The 15,223-nt window shown below is 45.9% G+C and overlaps 1 protein-coding gene across 22 annotated transcripts in view; it reads right to left on the bottom strand.

The window, feature by feature from the left end:
• magi2a (membrane associated guanylate kinase, WW and PDZ domain containing 2a) overlaps nt 1-15,223 on the bottom strand; it is a 1,087,579-nt gene that overhangs the window by 335,880 nt on the left and 736,476 nt on the right. For all 22 annotated transcript variants that reach the window (XM_072471360.1, XM_072471357.1, XM_072471362.1 and 19 more), the window contains one exon: nt 8,839-9,069. In XM_072471360.1, the coding sequence (XP_072327461.1) occupies nt 8,839-9,069 (231 nt within the window). The remainder of the gene's footprint in view (nt 1-8,838; nt 9,070-15,223) is intronic.

Consider the following 15,223-nt stretch of genomic DNA (forward strand, 5'->3'; position numbering starts at 1 on the left):
TCGACCAACGTTGTCTACCTCATACGCTGCAGGAAAGGATGTCCCGAGGCGTGGTACATTGGCGAGACCATGCAGATGCTACGACAACGGATGAACGGACATCGCGCAACAATCACCAGGCAGGGATGTTCCCTTCCAGTCAGGGGACACTTCAGCAGTCAAGGGCATTCAGCCTCTGATCTTCGGATAAGCGTTCTGCAAGGCGGCTTTTAGGACGCGCGACAACGCAGAATCGCCGAGCAGAAACTGATAGCCAAGTTCTGCACACATGAGTGCGGCCTCAACCGGGACCTCAGATTCATGTCGCATTATATTCACCCCCCACCATCTGACCTGGACTTGCAAAATCCTACCAACTGTCCTGGCCTGAGACAATTCACACCTCTTTAACCTGTGATTATCCCTCTCTCCAGTCGCTCACTCTGGACCTGTAGATTTATTTACCTGCAAAGACTCGCATTCAAAGTATCGTCTTGCATCTTTGACTTTGTCTACATGTGTTTCTGGAACCCACCTCTTCATTCACCTGAGGAAGGAGCTGCGCTCTGAAAGCTAGTGATTCAAAACAAACCTGTTGGACTTTAACCTGGTGTTGTAAGACTTCTTACTCTCTTTTTTGTGTCTCTGATACCTGGATCACTGTTGCTAGTAAAGTCGCTAGAAAACGATAAAGCTTTTTGACCTTTTGTTTTGATTTTCAAATCACTGGATTTTCAAACACTTTTAATCCATCTCTTTAGCTTCAGGGGTTGTAAGGCCTCTTATACAAACAAACCCAAAAGACTTGAAACCTTTCAGTCACAAGACTATCTAGACACCCAGGTTCATAAACAAAACCTAAATGAAGTCGAAATCATTTTTACCTTTCTTAACACAATTACATATAAACAAATTCAACATATACACTGTTCACAACCCAAGACAATGATCTAATGCTAGTGGTGGGTAAACTATTAGAGGCCACTGTTAAGGTCAGAGTTAATTCCCATTTGGAGAAGCTTGGTTAATGAGTGATGGCCAACATGGATTTAACGGCAACAATGTCTCACTAACCTAATTGCATTACTTGATGAAGTAGCAGAAAGAAAAAAGTACTGCAATAGATGTTTCATATATGGACTTTCAAAACGCATTTGCTAAAGTACTGCATAACATACCTGTTCATAAAATAGAATTAAAGAGATGGTGGTAACGTGGGTAGCTAATTAAGAGCAGACAGAGGGTAGGGAATATATATAATTCAAAGGTGACAGGACACCTTTATAAGACAGTTGAGAGAGTACTCAAGTTGAGTACTCAGTTGAGAGGGATACTCGGGTTTCTAAATAGGGCACGGAGGACAAAAGAAAGGAAGGCATGCTAAAAGAAAACTGAAAATTCTGGAAATACTCAACAGCTTTGGCAACATCTGTGCAAAAAAAATAAGGCCATGGCGAGAGAACAAAGGAGTTTTCCCAGGATTATATTCGGGGTGAGGGAGTTCAGTTGCATGGACACATTTGAGCTGCTGGAATTGTTCTGCCTAGAGCAAGGAAGATTCAGGGGAAAACTACTAGAGTTTTATTTTTTTAAAGGGGGACTTTGGATGTGCAAGAAAGGAAAAACAATTTCATCTGGCAAGTGGGTTGGAAACCAAAGATTCAAAATAATTAGCAGAATAACAAGAGAGCAAAAGAGGAGGCATTTCTTTACAGAGAGCTGTTACAACCTGGAAAGAAACTCCTTGAAAGGGTGGTGGCGTCAAATTCAATAGGAACTTTCAAAAGGCATTAGACATATACATGAATGGGACTAATTTGCAGGATTATGCAGAAACTGGGATGTGGGACTAAATATGAACCCTCTCACGTGCAAGGCAGACTGAATGGCCTCCATCTGTACCCAAGGTTTCATGATTCATAGTACCATATGGGAAATTTATGATGAAAATAATATATATGTAATTGAGGTGAATTCATAGAATCCCTACAGTGCAGAAGGAGGCTATTTGGCCCACTGAGTCGAGTCTGCACCAACCTTCTGAAAAAGCACCCCACCCAGGCCCTCTTCCCCGCAACCCCTCTGGACACTGAGGGGTAATTTAGCATGACCAATCCATCTAACCTGCACATATTTGGACTGTGGGAGGAAACCTGAGCACCCGGAGGAAACCCACACAGACACAGGGAGACAGTGCAAACTCCACACAGACAGTCACTCAGGGAGGGATGAGGCAAGCAGATGCAGGGCTTGTTGCCTGTCCAACCACCACCACCTCCCGGAATTGAACCCAGGTTCCTGGACTGTGAGGCAGCAGTGCTAACCATTTTGCCGCAGTGCCGCCCTTTGCAGTTATATGGATAGAAACATGGATTTAGGGCAAAAGGTAAAGAAATAAAGGGATGGTTCTTAGACTGGAGAGGTACAGTTAGTAGTGGTCCACAAGAATCCTGAGTGCGGTGACTTTTTTATACATATAAATGTTTTGGATTTTGTAAGTGAGGCTGTATGGTGGCACAGTTGTTAGTACTGTTGCCCCACAGTGCCAGGGACCCGGGTTCAATTCCGGGTGGAGGTGTTAGGGCAGGCAACAGGCTCTGCATCTGCTTGCCTCATCCCTCCCAGCTTACCCCAAAGAGCAGGCATTAACTTTTGTTCAATATCCTGAAAAGCTGATGAATCCATCTAATAAAGGTATTTAGAATTGATGGGTTTTGTGCTGTTTCCTAATTCAAGCCTGGTATTTGTGAAAAATACCAAAGGGCACAATACTAATGGAAATCTGAAACAGAAACAAATCCTGTGGAGGGAGAAACAGTTCTTAAAAAAATATTTTAATTTAAATTTTCAATATTTTAACACTTTTACAAATAATAAACACAAATCCAACCCCCCCACCCCCACAGGACGGCAATTAGATCCCCAAAGTGTAAGATGAACAAGTCCCATCTCTTGTGGAACCCTTCATCTGCCCCTCTCAGAGCAAATTTCACCCTCCCCAAATACAGGAACTCCATTAGATCCCCCAGCTACACCGAGGCACAGGAGCTAACGTCCATCCACCCCAATAGGGGTGCAAGCGATCAACGAGGCAAAGGTTAAGGCATCTGCCCCCGCACCCGTCTTCTGCAACTCCAGCAGGTCCGACACCGTGAATATGGCCTCCAGGGGACCAAGCTTCAAAATACGTGTAGGACGTCTGACATGGTGCTGAAAAACAACCCCCAAAATTTCACCAACTTCGGGCAGGACCAGAACATATGAACATGATTGGCTGGGCCCTTCCCACACCGTTTGCAGCTATCCTCCACCCCCTCAAACAGCCAGCTCATCCTCGCCTTCTTTAAGTGCGCTCTGTGCACCATTTTTAATTGCATCAACCCCAGCCTCAGCACAAGGTTGAGGCATTAACTCTCTGCAACAACTTGTACCATAATCCCTCCTCCAATGCCATCCCCAGCTCCTCCTCCCATTTGGCCTTTATCCTTTCCATGGACACCTTATCCTCCTTCATGATCCTTCCATAAATCACCAAAATGATCCCACCCTCTAGCACCTTGAGAGAAACAGAGTTAACAATAATTTTAAACATAACTCTGTTTCTCTCTCTACAGATACTGCTAGACCTGTTGAATATTTCCAGTATTTTCTACCTGTATTTTATATAAAATATATTGAGGGATTTGATTGCTTGCTTGTTCCACTGGCATCCTTTTATATCTCCTTGTGAATAAAACTACTTTTCATTGGATTGTATTCAGAAAATTAAATATTTGAGGAAATCTGCAAGGATAACAAGATGGGCGGCATAGTAGCACAGTGATTAGCACAGTTGCTTCACAGATCCAGGGTCCCAGGTTTGATTCCTGGCTTGGATCACTGTCTGTGTGGAGTCTGCACGTTCTCCCCATGTCTGTGTGGGTTTCCTCCGGGTGCTCCGGTTTCTTCCCACAGTCCATAGATATGCAGGTTAGGTGGATTGGCCTGCTAAATTGCCCTTACTGTCGAAAAAGGTTAGATGGGGTTACTGGGTTACGGGGATAGGGTGGAGATGTGGGCTTAGATAGGGTGATCTTTCCATTTGCCGTTTCAGAGTCGATGGGCCGAATGGCCCCCTTCTGCACAGTAAATTCTATAATCACTAATTTTTGCTCTTATAGTATTGCAACAGATGCACGCCAATTGCAAAATTCTTAATTATATATAATATTTTAGGATTATTAACATGCACAATGTTTAAAATCCCAATTTACTAATGTCAATAAAACAGACGTTAAGTGAAAGGAGAAGTATTTCCTTATAGAGAGCAATTTCAAGTCACTTTTCTTGGAGGAGGAGGACACTTATTGCATCCTTGTAGCATGCCTGGCATTTTAAGTCACACACCTGTCATCCCATCGGGATGATTGTCAAGTTATTATAGTGTTTCAAGTGACAGCCAAATATTGTTGAATACATGAGCATTATGAATACTCCCAGAAGCAGAAATTCATGAGAGCTATATTAGATCAAATAAAATACTTGCTGAAAGGGCATTATCTAAGATAAAACATGTATAAGTCTTTAACTTACATTGTGCTGGCTTTACTGCTTTCTGAATTTACTTTATGCTTATGGTGTTGTCATGGTGGACAGCAATGCTGACTTGTGGACTGTGGAAACTAGCTCAAAATGGAAAATAATTAAGACAGGCAAACTTTTGGGATCGCTTTACTGATAACAGGAGAATGCCATAACATCTAAAGGTTATATATTAAATTCATTAGGTTGACAGTTTCTGTTCCTTTTCGTACAATTGCTCTATTATGGAATGACACCATCAGTGAATCTTTGTTCCAGTCCCATAAAAACTGTCTTTAGACCACATCTCCACTAAGTCAGTGCAGTTTGTTTCACAAGATATGGGGCTGGATTCTCCGCCGACGGGATGCTCTGTTTTGCCGGCAGCCTGGGGGTTTCCCGACAGCATGGGGATGACCCACAATGGGAAACCCCATTGACCAGCCGGTGAAATGGAGTATCCCGCCGGCATGCTGAACCAACAATCTGCTGTGGTGGGGCGGAGAATCCAGCCCATGGCATCTGCTGAAACTGTCACATTATTTGACCTTTCTATTAATGAAATGTTGATGCAACCATTTTGCTTCAGTGCCAAGATGCCCAATGATAAGGGTGGAAAATATGGACGATTTTTCTACGATATCGGCAAAGGCCGATGGCAATCGTGAAAAGTGGCGAAAAGGCTAAAGTAGCTTTTCATGCCATATAGTGCGGGACTTAGAAGAAAAAGAAAGCAAACAGGAGTGCCACGATATATTGCTGGTGGGTGGCCTCTGATTTGTCCACCCTGTCAATAACTCAAAGCTTTGATGATTTGCAATCCATTTTTAAAGACTGCCCCAGCGCACAGCAAGCACACCAAGAAACATTCTTCACTCAAGCGCACCCCTGGCAATATCCTAGAATAATCCTGGCATGAAACTGACACCACTCTGGCATTGCCTTGGCATCACCCTGCCACTACCCTCTCCCTTCTAAGTGTTGCACTTCCAAGCTCCCACAGAGTTCTGCTCACCAGGTGCACGCCTTTTGAGACCAGTTTTACATCATGCAATTCTGACATCACACTGCTTTGGAAGTGGGGTATGATTGCAGCGCTTGGGCCCAATAATGATATGCAATAATGATTATTATAATGAGGTTTCTAACATTGAGTGGTAGGAAACGCGGCCCGCTACTGATGGGACAAGGGGAGGATTGCTTCCTGCTTGAAACGGGATTTTAGCCTTCTGACAATCTTTCTGCTCTCGTTGCCCAATCTGCCCGATGTGAATGGTAGTGTAAAATCTCATCCCATATTGAGAGATTACATTTAGTGGAACATAGAATAGAATCCCTATAGAAGGAGCACATTGACTCTGCATCGACCCTCCGAAAGAGCACTCTACCTAGGTCTACTCCCTCTTCCTATCCCCGTGATAACGCACATTGATCATGGCCCATCCACCTAACTAGCACATCTTTGGACAGTGGGAGGAAACCGGAGCACACAGAGGAAACCCACACAGACACAGGGAGAACATGCAAACTCCACGCAGACAGTCACTCAAGGCAGGAATGGAACCTGGATCCCTGGCACTGTGAGGCAGTGGTGCTAACCACTCTGCCACCATGCCACCCACACTAATTAAGCACTCTATAAAAAAGAAAAAAACATAGATCCAAGTCATAAAAAGCTGCATAATGCAAACTGGAAGTCTGTAAACACTATCATGAACTGGACTGGTGTTAGCTACCAATATGCCTTGCATATGTCATGATATGGATAATTATTATTAAACCAATCTCCTCACAATAATCAATTTCCTTCTGTTCCAGCTATGATTCAATAAAGGCTTTGTAAGAAGAAATGACTTGTAATTGGTGTAAATACATTGGGCTGGATTCTGTCATCGGGTTGCTCCATTTTGCCGGCAGCCGGGGGTTTCCCAACGGCGTGGGGCTGCCGACCAGCTGGCGAAATGGAGCATCCCGGCAGCGTGCTGAATCAGAAACCTGGCGCGGCAGGACGGATAAACCAGCCCATTGAATTTTACTGCATGAAAATATCATTACAAATAGTCATCTCTATTCATTTGCCGTTTCATTTTCCATTTTTATTTGAACCTTTTTGTTAAGCAGACGGAGTGAAGAACCTGTTTCCCAGATGTGCCCCTGGACAATTTTTGAACCACTGGTTTGAAGGTATTTCAGGAAAGTGTCAGTTTGTCCATTCTCTAGTGCCCTTCCTTCCAAGATATTCTCATTCTTTGTTCAATATAGTTGAAAGTGAGAGTTCAATTTGTTTTGAATTTTGGATTTGGCCACACACCTAACACTTTACACATTGATACACCTAAGTATGGCATGACTAGTCTGCCATTCAAATCACATCATACTCTTAATGTATTACTATATTTATAGCATTTAAAAAAACTCACCTTGCCTTGTAGCCAACAATGCCAGATATTCCATTCTGAGTAAAGCAGCACAGATGGAGCTCCTGTTATACTATTATCATTCAAGTACATTGTGGAGAAACTACTTACTTCAGATTGCTTCAGCCACTGCATCAATTATTGTTTCAATGGGGGATTGGGAAAAGACAAGAAATTGGAACAGCCAGGATTTATTCCTGAAGGTTTGTGATGCTTCTGTACTAAATATGCATAAGTGTACTGAAATGAAGTTTGCTCAAACCATCTTTCAGGGTCATTCATTCGGTCTGTTTAAGTAGTATGTCATGCAATATTGATTTATGATTTAAGTTAGAATAATTATGTAGAGCATCAGGCTACAAAACACTGTTGCACTCAAGTAATTTGAATAGTATTTCCCACCTGGGAACAATTTTAATGGGACATTTGTTAACAGTAATGTCAGCAGGTTAGTGGAGGAAGAAAATGTTCGCACTCATGGTTATGAGGTAAATTTCTACACACACAGAAATGATGCTGACCTGAGGATTTGGCACACCAGCAAGCTATTGAATGTATTATTCAACAAAACACATGTCTATTTTCCTTTATTTTAACAGATCCATGAAGGAATGCCCTTTTAAAACTGAAACAATTTTGTAAAATTCAGCTTACTTCAGGAAAATACTTGTAATGCATCCAAATTATGCTGCCGGCGGGACGGAGAATCCTGCCCAATGTTTTTCTCTTTAAAATAATGAAATAAAAGGTAAATAGCCCAAAACCACAAATACAAGTTTTGTCTTCAGTCTCAATGAATACTTGTTCCCAGACATCAATCTGACAAAATAAAAAAAAAACAAGAAATGGAAACTACTGAAAGCATGGAAAAGTCTTTATATTATTGAGGAGACAAATTGTTTACTGGGGAGAATCAAGACAAACAGAATTTTTTACCACATCAAATTGTGAAATGAATCTACTATTTGACAAAGCCACTTCTTATACTGGATTAAAATAAATTTCTAACCTGTCGAGCTTTATTTCCAAGTTAACTTAAGAGGCATGATTTTGGTGTGAAAATAAAGTTGAGGCTAATGGCACTCATTTTTCTATCAGCAGGTTGGGCAACAACGTTTGGTGAGTGCACGTGTGCAACTAAATGTGAAAATCCAGAAGTTGCTCTCCTGGATAAGCAGCTCCTCCATACATTGTGTGAAAACGACATCTCACCATCTGGTTCTTCTTTTAAACTTATTGATTGGCATGACGTTCCTGGACTGACATTGCAGTTTTGGATAAGCAAGCTACAAAATGTTAAGCCAAGCCATTCACATAAAAGTACCCATTTAATGTTGTACTAAGTCTTAAATATTACCAAACATCTTGCTGACACTGAAAAGCATGCAGTCACATTCCTGCAAATTTTAATTGCTCTTGGAGATTTAAAAATATGAAAAATAAATCCTCTCTATGTTAATCCAATCTTTCTTTCTCTCTTTCATTTCCCTTTCTGTACTTGATTTCACACTGAATTCACTGTTCTAATTTACATTTCCAGGTTCAGACTCCGTGACGATCATTCATGATTCTTCAATTTGATTAGTTAAGGAGATGCACAGTTGCTTAGATCCTGTTCAAACAGGCCCCAGATCCTCTTCAGAGGATACCACGCAACATGCATGTCCTGCAGACAGCAATTTTCTGTCCAACACTCCATGGAAACTCTACCTACGGGCAAGTGTAAGTTGAATGATTGGTGCTCACAGCACATTCTGACCCAACATCTCATGAAATATATATCAGTACAATGAATCCTTAGAAGTCTCAAAGTCAGCCCGTCTGTAAGAGGGGAAAACAATAATGTCCCTGCTTAATATTTTGCTTCCATTGTTATACCTACCCGGTGTTATTGTGGTTCCATTTCCATTAACAATAGGCCTCTCTTCTTCCTCTTCTTCTTCTTCCTCTTCTTCAGGAGGAGCAATTCCAGCTTTCTCCATGTTACTTACTGACTTGTTTCTTTTCCTTTTGCCCTCAGAACTTGGTCGAGCACCAGGCAGAATTTGATCAGTCACATTTAGCAGCACTGGAGTTGGTTCTGCTGGGGGTTTTGGAGTGCCATAGTAATTGTCTGCAAATGACAATAGTGAATTCCGAGTTAACATTACGCTTCAAAGATGTGGGTACATATGTCAAACATTTATAATATGAAATCAATAGAAATTAGAATTCCTAGTCAAAGTGGTATTACAACTAGTGCATCTATTTCAAAGCGAATTTTTTACTGTACCAATGATAATTAATTTAACATGGCCCATTGCAATTTAATGGCCATTGAGCCTTTAATGAGCTTGAGGCAAGACTTACTCACAATACTAGGTTTTATTCTTTTAAAAAAAAAAGTATATTGTTATTAGAGTTTCCCATTTTTACAAACAATGCAGCCAACACTCAAAACTGGTACAGTACAGCATAAATGCTTCTCCATATATGAGTACAGAAAAACACAGGAGAACACCAACACAGTTGGTTCAGCTTAATCATTAAATTTGGTGCTTCCGTTGGGATTTCGCTATCAGGCTGCCCGCTCAAGACGTCGGCCCGAGAGCAGGATTCCCTGGGAATCCCTAGTATTCCCGCCATGCATAAATTTGCATGCCATGGAACACTGAATTGCAAGGGGATCGTAAAACTGGTGCAATTCTGCTCCGGGAGAGAGAACTTAGGATCCGGACAAATGTGAGGTAATGCATTTTGGAAGGTCTAATTCAGGTGGGAAAAATACAGTGAATGGCAGAATCCTTAAGAGTATTGACAGGCAGAGGGATCTGGGTGTACAGGTCCACAGGTCACTGAAAGTGGCAACGCAGGTGGAGAAGGTAGTCAAGAAGGCAAAAGGCATGCTTACTTACCTTCATCAAACCGGCTCGGGAGGCCCTGTGTGGGTATTGGGGATGCGGGTAAACTTTCATAGTGAGTTGGGCTAAGGGGAGGGCAGTGGTTGAGGTTTCGTCAGGGATTCGTAATAATAATAATAATTATTGTTTTTAAAAAAATAATTTTTATTGAGGTTTTCACAAAATATCAACAACAGAATGAAAAAGGAGCGCAATAGAACTAAATACAGAACAAAATAAAACAACCCCTGTGCCCCCCTCCCCCTATACATAAGTAATAAATTAACAACCCAAATTAACACAAAGCAAACATAGCAAATATATACACCCCCTCATCCCCCAGTGTAAACAAACAAAAATAAAACAGAACCACCCCCCCCCCCCCGGGTTGCTGCTGCTGACCATTGTCTACCGTTCTGCCAGGAAGTCCAAGAACGTTTGCCACCGCCTGAAGAACCCTTGTACCGATCCCCTTAAGGCGAATTTCACCCTCTCCAATTTAATGAACCCTGCCATGTCGTTGATCCAGGATTCCACGCTTGGGGGCCTCGCATCCTTCCACTGAAGAAGAATCCTTCGCCGGGCTACCAGGGATGCAAAGGCCAGAATACCGGACTCTTTCGCCTCCTGCACTCCCAGCTCCCCTGCAACCCCAAATATTGCGAGCCCCCAGCCCGGTTTGACCCTGGATCCTACCACCCCCGACACCGTCGTCGCTACGCCCTTCCAAAATTCCTTTAGCGCTGGGCATGCCCAGAACATATGTGTATGATTTGCTGGGCTCCCTGAGCACCTAACACACCTGTCCTCACCCCCAAAGAACCGGCTCATCCTTGTCCCGGTCATGTGTGCCCTGTGCAGCACCTTAAACTGTATGACGCTGAGCCTCGCGCACGAAGAGGAAGAGTTCACCCTCCCTAGGGCATCTGCCCACGTCCCCTCTTCGATCTCCTCTCCCAACTCCTCCTCCCACTTACCTTTCAACTCCACCACCGAGGCCTCCTCCTCCTCCTGCATCACCTGGTAAGTTTCCGCGATCTTCCCCTCTCCAACCCCCCCCCCCCACCCCGAGAGCACCCTGTCCTGTACTGTGCGTGGCAGCAGCTGCTGGAATTCAACCACTTGCCGCCTGACAAATGCCCTTACCTGTAATTATCTAAAGGTGTTCCCTGGGGGGAGCCCATACTTCTCCTCCAGCTCACCCAGGCTCACGAACTTCCCATCAACAAACAGGTCCCCCAACCTTCTTATCCCAGCCCTGTGCCACCCCGAAAACTCTCCATCTATTCTCCCTGGGACAAACCGGTGGTTCCCCCGTATTGGGGTACACACCGAGGCCCCAACTTCCCCCCTGTGCCGCCTCCAGATTTTGAGGGAAGCCGCCACGACCGGGCTCGTGGTATACCTCATTGGAGGGAGCGACAGCGGCGCCGTTGCCAGCGCCTCCACACTCGTACCCTCACAAGACGCCGTCTCCAGCCTCTTCCATGCAGCCCCCTTCCCCTCCATCACCCACTTGCGCATCATCGCCGCATTGGCGGCCCAGTAGTACCCACAGAGGTTGGGCAGTGCCAGCCCCCCCCATCTCTACTCCGCTCAAGGAACACCCTTCTCACCCTCAGAGTCCCTTGCGCCCACACAAACCCCGTTATGCTCCTGTTGATCCGCCTAAAGAACGCCTTTGGGGTAAGAATGGGGAGGCACTGGAACAGGAACAAAAACCTTGGGAGCACCGTCATCTTAACTGACTGCACCCTACCCGCCAGGGACAGCGGCAACGCATCCCACCTCTTGAATTCCTCCTCCATTTGCTCCACCAGCCTTGTGAAATTAAGTCTATGCAGGGCCCCCCAGCACCTGGCCACCTGGACCCCCAAATACCTGAAGCTCCTCTCCGCCCTTTTTAGTGGGAGCTCGCTAATCCCCCTCTCCTGGTCCCCTGGGTGAGCTACGAACAACTCGCTCTTCCCCACGTTGAGCTTGTACCCTGAGAAATCCCCGAACTCCTTGAGGATCCTCATTACCTCCAGCATTCCCCCCACTGGGTCCGCCACATATAGCAGCAAGTCGTCCGCATAGAGCGACACCCTATGCTTCTCCCCACCCCACACCAACCCCCTCCAGTTCCTCGACTCCCTTACTGCCATAGCTAGGGGTTCAATCGCCAGTGCGAAGAGCAGGGGGGACGGGGGACAGGGGACACCCCTGCCTCGTCCCTCGATGCAACCGAAAGTACTCAGACCTCCTCTTGTTCATGGCCACACTCGCCATCGGGACCTCATACAACAGCCTAACCCAGCTGACAAACCCCTCCCCAAACCCGAACCTCTTCAGCACCTCCCACAAGTACCCCCACTCTACCCTATCGAAGGCCTTCTCAGCATCCATCGCCACCACTATCTCCGCCTCCCCCTCCCTCGCCGGCGTCATAATAACGTTCAGGAGCCTCCTCGCACATTCGCGTTCAACTGCCTCCCCTTCACGAACCCCGTCTGGTCTTCGTGGATCACCTGCGGCACACAATCCTCAATTCTCGTGGCTAAGGCCTTCGCCAGCACCTTGGCATCTACGTTTAACAACAAAATCGGCCTGTAAGACCCACACTGCAGGGGATCCTTGTCCCGTTTCAGGATCAAGGAGATCAGTGCCCGGGGACATCATCGGGGGCAAAGCCCCCCCCCTCCCTTGCCTCATTGAAGGTCCTAACTAGCAACAGGCCCAACAGGTCCACATATTTCTTGTAGAATTCGACCGGGAAACCATCCGGCCCCGGTGCCTTCTCCGCCTGCATGCTCCCTATCCCTTTGGCCAACTCCTCCAGCCCAATCGGGGCCCCCAATCCCGCCACCAGTCCTTCCTCTACCTTCGGAAACCTCAATTGGTCCAGAAAGGGGCCTATCCCTCCCTCCTACAGTGGGGGCTCGGACTGATACAGTCCTCATAAAAGTCCCTGAAGACCCCATTGATGCCAACCCCACTCCGCACCACACTCCCTCCCCTGTCCTTAACTCCCCCGATCCCCCTAGCTGCGTCCCACTTCCGAAGCTGATGCACGAGCATCCGACTTGCCTTTTCCCCACACTCATAAATCGCCCCCTGGGCCTTCCTCCACTGCGCCTCCGCCTTCCTGGTGGTCAACAGGTCGAATTCGGCCTGGAGGCTACGCCTCTCCCTCAACAGTCCCTCGTCAGGCACCTCCTCATACCTCCTGTCTACCATCACCATCTCCCCCACCAGCCTCTCCCTCTGCTCTCCTCTCCTTGTGGGCCCTAATGGAGACCAGCTCTCCCCTAACCACCGCCTTCAGCGCCTCCTATACCATCCCCACTCGGACCTCCCTATTATCGTTGGCCTCCAGGCATCTCTCTATGCTTCCTCGGACCCGCTCACTCACCTCCTCGTCCGGCAACAGCCCCACCTCCAAGCGCCACAACGGGCGCTGGTCCCTCTCCTCCCCCAGCTCTAGGTCTACCCAATGCGGGGGCGTGATCCGAAATGGCTATCACCGAGTACTCGATATCCTCGACTCTCGCTATCAGCGCCCTACTCATAATAAAAAAGTCGATCTGGGAATAAGCCTTATGAACATGCGAGAAGAATGAAAATTCCTTAGCCCCGGGCCTTGCAAATCTCCAAGGGTCCACCCCTCCCACCTGGTCCATAAACCCCCTCAAGCACTTTAGCCGCCGCCGGCTTCCTACCCACCCTAGACCTAGAGCGATCTAGTGCCGGATCCAACACCGTGTTAAAGTCCCCCCCCCCAACCATTATCAGGCCCCCCACTTCCATGTCCGGGATCCGACCGAACATGCTCCGCATAAAACCCGCATCGTCCCAGTTCGGGGCATACACATTGCAGCTTACCACTTACCATTACGTACCTGCCGCCATTGTCTGTCACTATGCTCGACGCCTCGAACGACACCCAATTATTATTATTGTTAAAAATATTAATATTGTCACTGCCATATCCTCGGCTTTCTGACCCACAGACCACAATCAGGAAGAATAAACAATAACATCCCCTCCACAATAGTCCTCAATACCAGGCCCCACAAGGCTGCGTACTTAGCCCCCTACTATACTCCCTGTATACACACAACTGTGTGGCAAAATTGGGTCCCAACTCCATCTACAAGTTTGCTGACGATACGACCATAGCGAGCCGGATCTTGAATAACGACGAATCAGAATACAGGAGGGAGATAGAGAGCCTAGTGGAGTGGTGCAGAGACTACAATCTATCCCTCAATGCCAGCAAAACAAAAGAGCTGGTCATTGACTTCAGGAAGTAAAGTACTGTACACATCCCTGTCGGCATCAACGGGCCGAGGTGGAGATGGTTAGCAGTTTCAAATTCCTAGGACTACACATCACCAAAATGTGCTGGTCCACCCACATCGACGCTACCACCAAGAAAGCACAACAGCACCTATACTTCCTCAGGAAACTAAAGAAATTCGGAATGTCCACATTAACTCTTACCAACTTTTACAGATGCACCATAGAAAGCATCCTATCTGGCTGCATCACAGCCTGGTATGGCAACTGCTCGGCAAGAAACTTCAGAGAGTCGTGAACAGAGCCCAGTCCATCACACGAACCTGTCTCCCATCCATTGACTCCATCTACACCTCCTGCTGCCTGGGGAAAGCGGGCAGCATAATCAAAGACCCCTCCCACCCGGCTTACTCACTCTTCCAACTTACCCACTCTTCCAACTTACCCACTCTTCCAACTTCTTCCATCGGGCAGGAGACACAAAGGTCTGAGAACACGCACGAACAGACCCAAAAACAGCTTCTTCCCCGCTGTTACCAGACTCCTGAACAACCCTCTTATGGACTGACCTGATTAACACTACACCCCTGAATGTTTCACCCAATGCCGGTGTTTATGTAGTTACATTGTGTACCTTGTGTTGCCCTATTATGTATTTTCTTTTCTTTCATGTACTTAATGATCTGTTGAGCTGCTCGTAGAAAAATACTTTTCACTGTACCTCGGTATTTTCACAATCAAAACACCTTTGTGTGATAATGGTTAAGACATCGAACAAAAATGAAGATATTTCCTTGTATGATAATGGGCTATTCACTAATTTGGGGTATAGAAAGGATCAAATCAGCCACTCTGTAATAAAAACAAAAATGCTGGAAATACTTAGCATGGCAGGCAGCATCGTTTGCAGGATCGGACAAGATTAAGATGTTGCAATCAAAAGTGGCGGGGTTGTGTCAATCATTGTCATGGGTGTGGTCTTTGTGCTCATAGAGGTGTACATTTCAAGACACGTTTTGCAACTTGCAAAACTTAGATCATCTGCACAGATGGGAACATTACCCTCTTAGTGATCTCTATGCTGAGTAGTGTTTGAAATTAAAGGGA

The sequence above is a fragment of the Scyliorhinus torazame genome, chromosome 13 (assembly GCF_047496885.1).
Source record: "Scyliorhinus torazame isolate Kashiwa2021f chromosome 13, sScyTor2.1, whole genome shotgun sequence".
Lineage (NCBI taxonomy): Eukaryota > Metazoa > Chordata > Chondrichthyes > Carcharhiniformes > Scyliorhinidae > Scyliorhinus > Scyliorhinus torazame.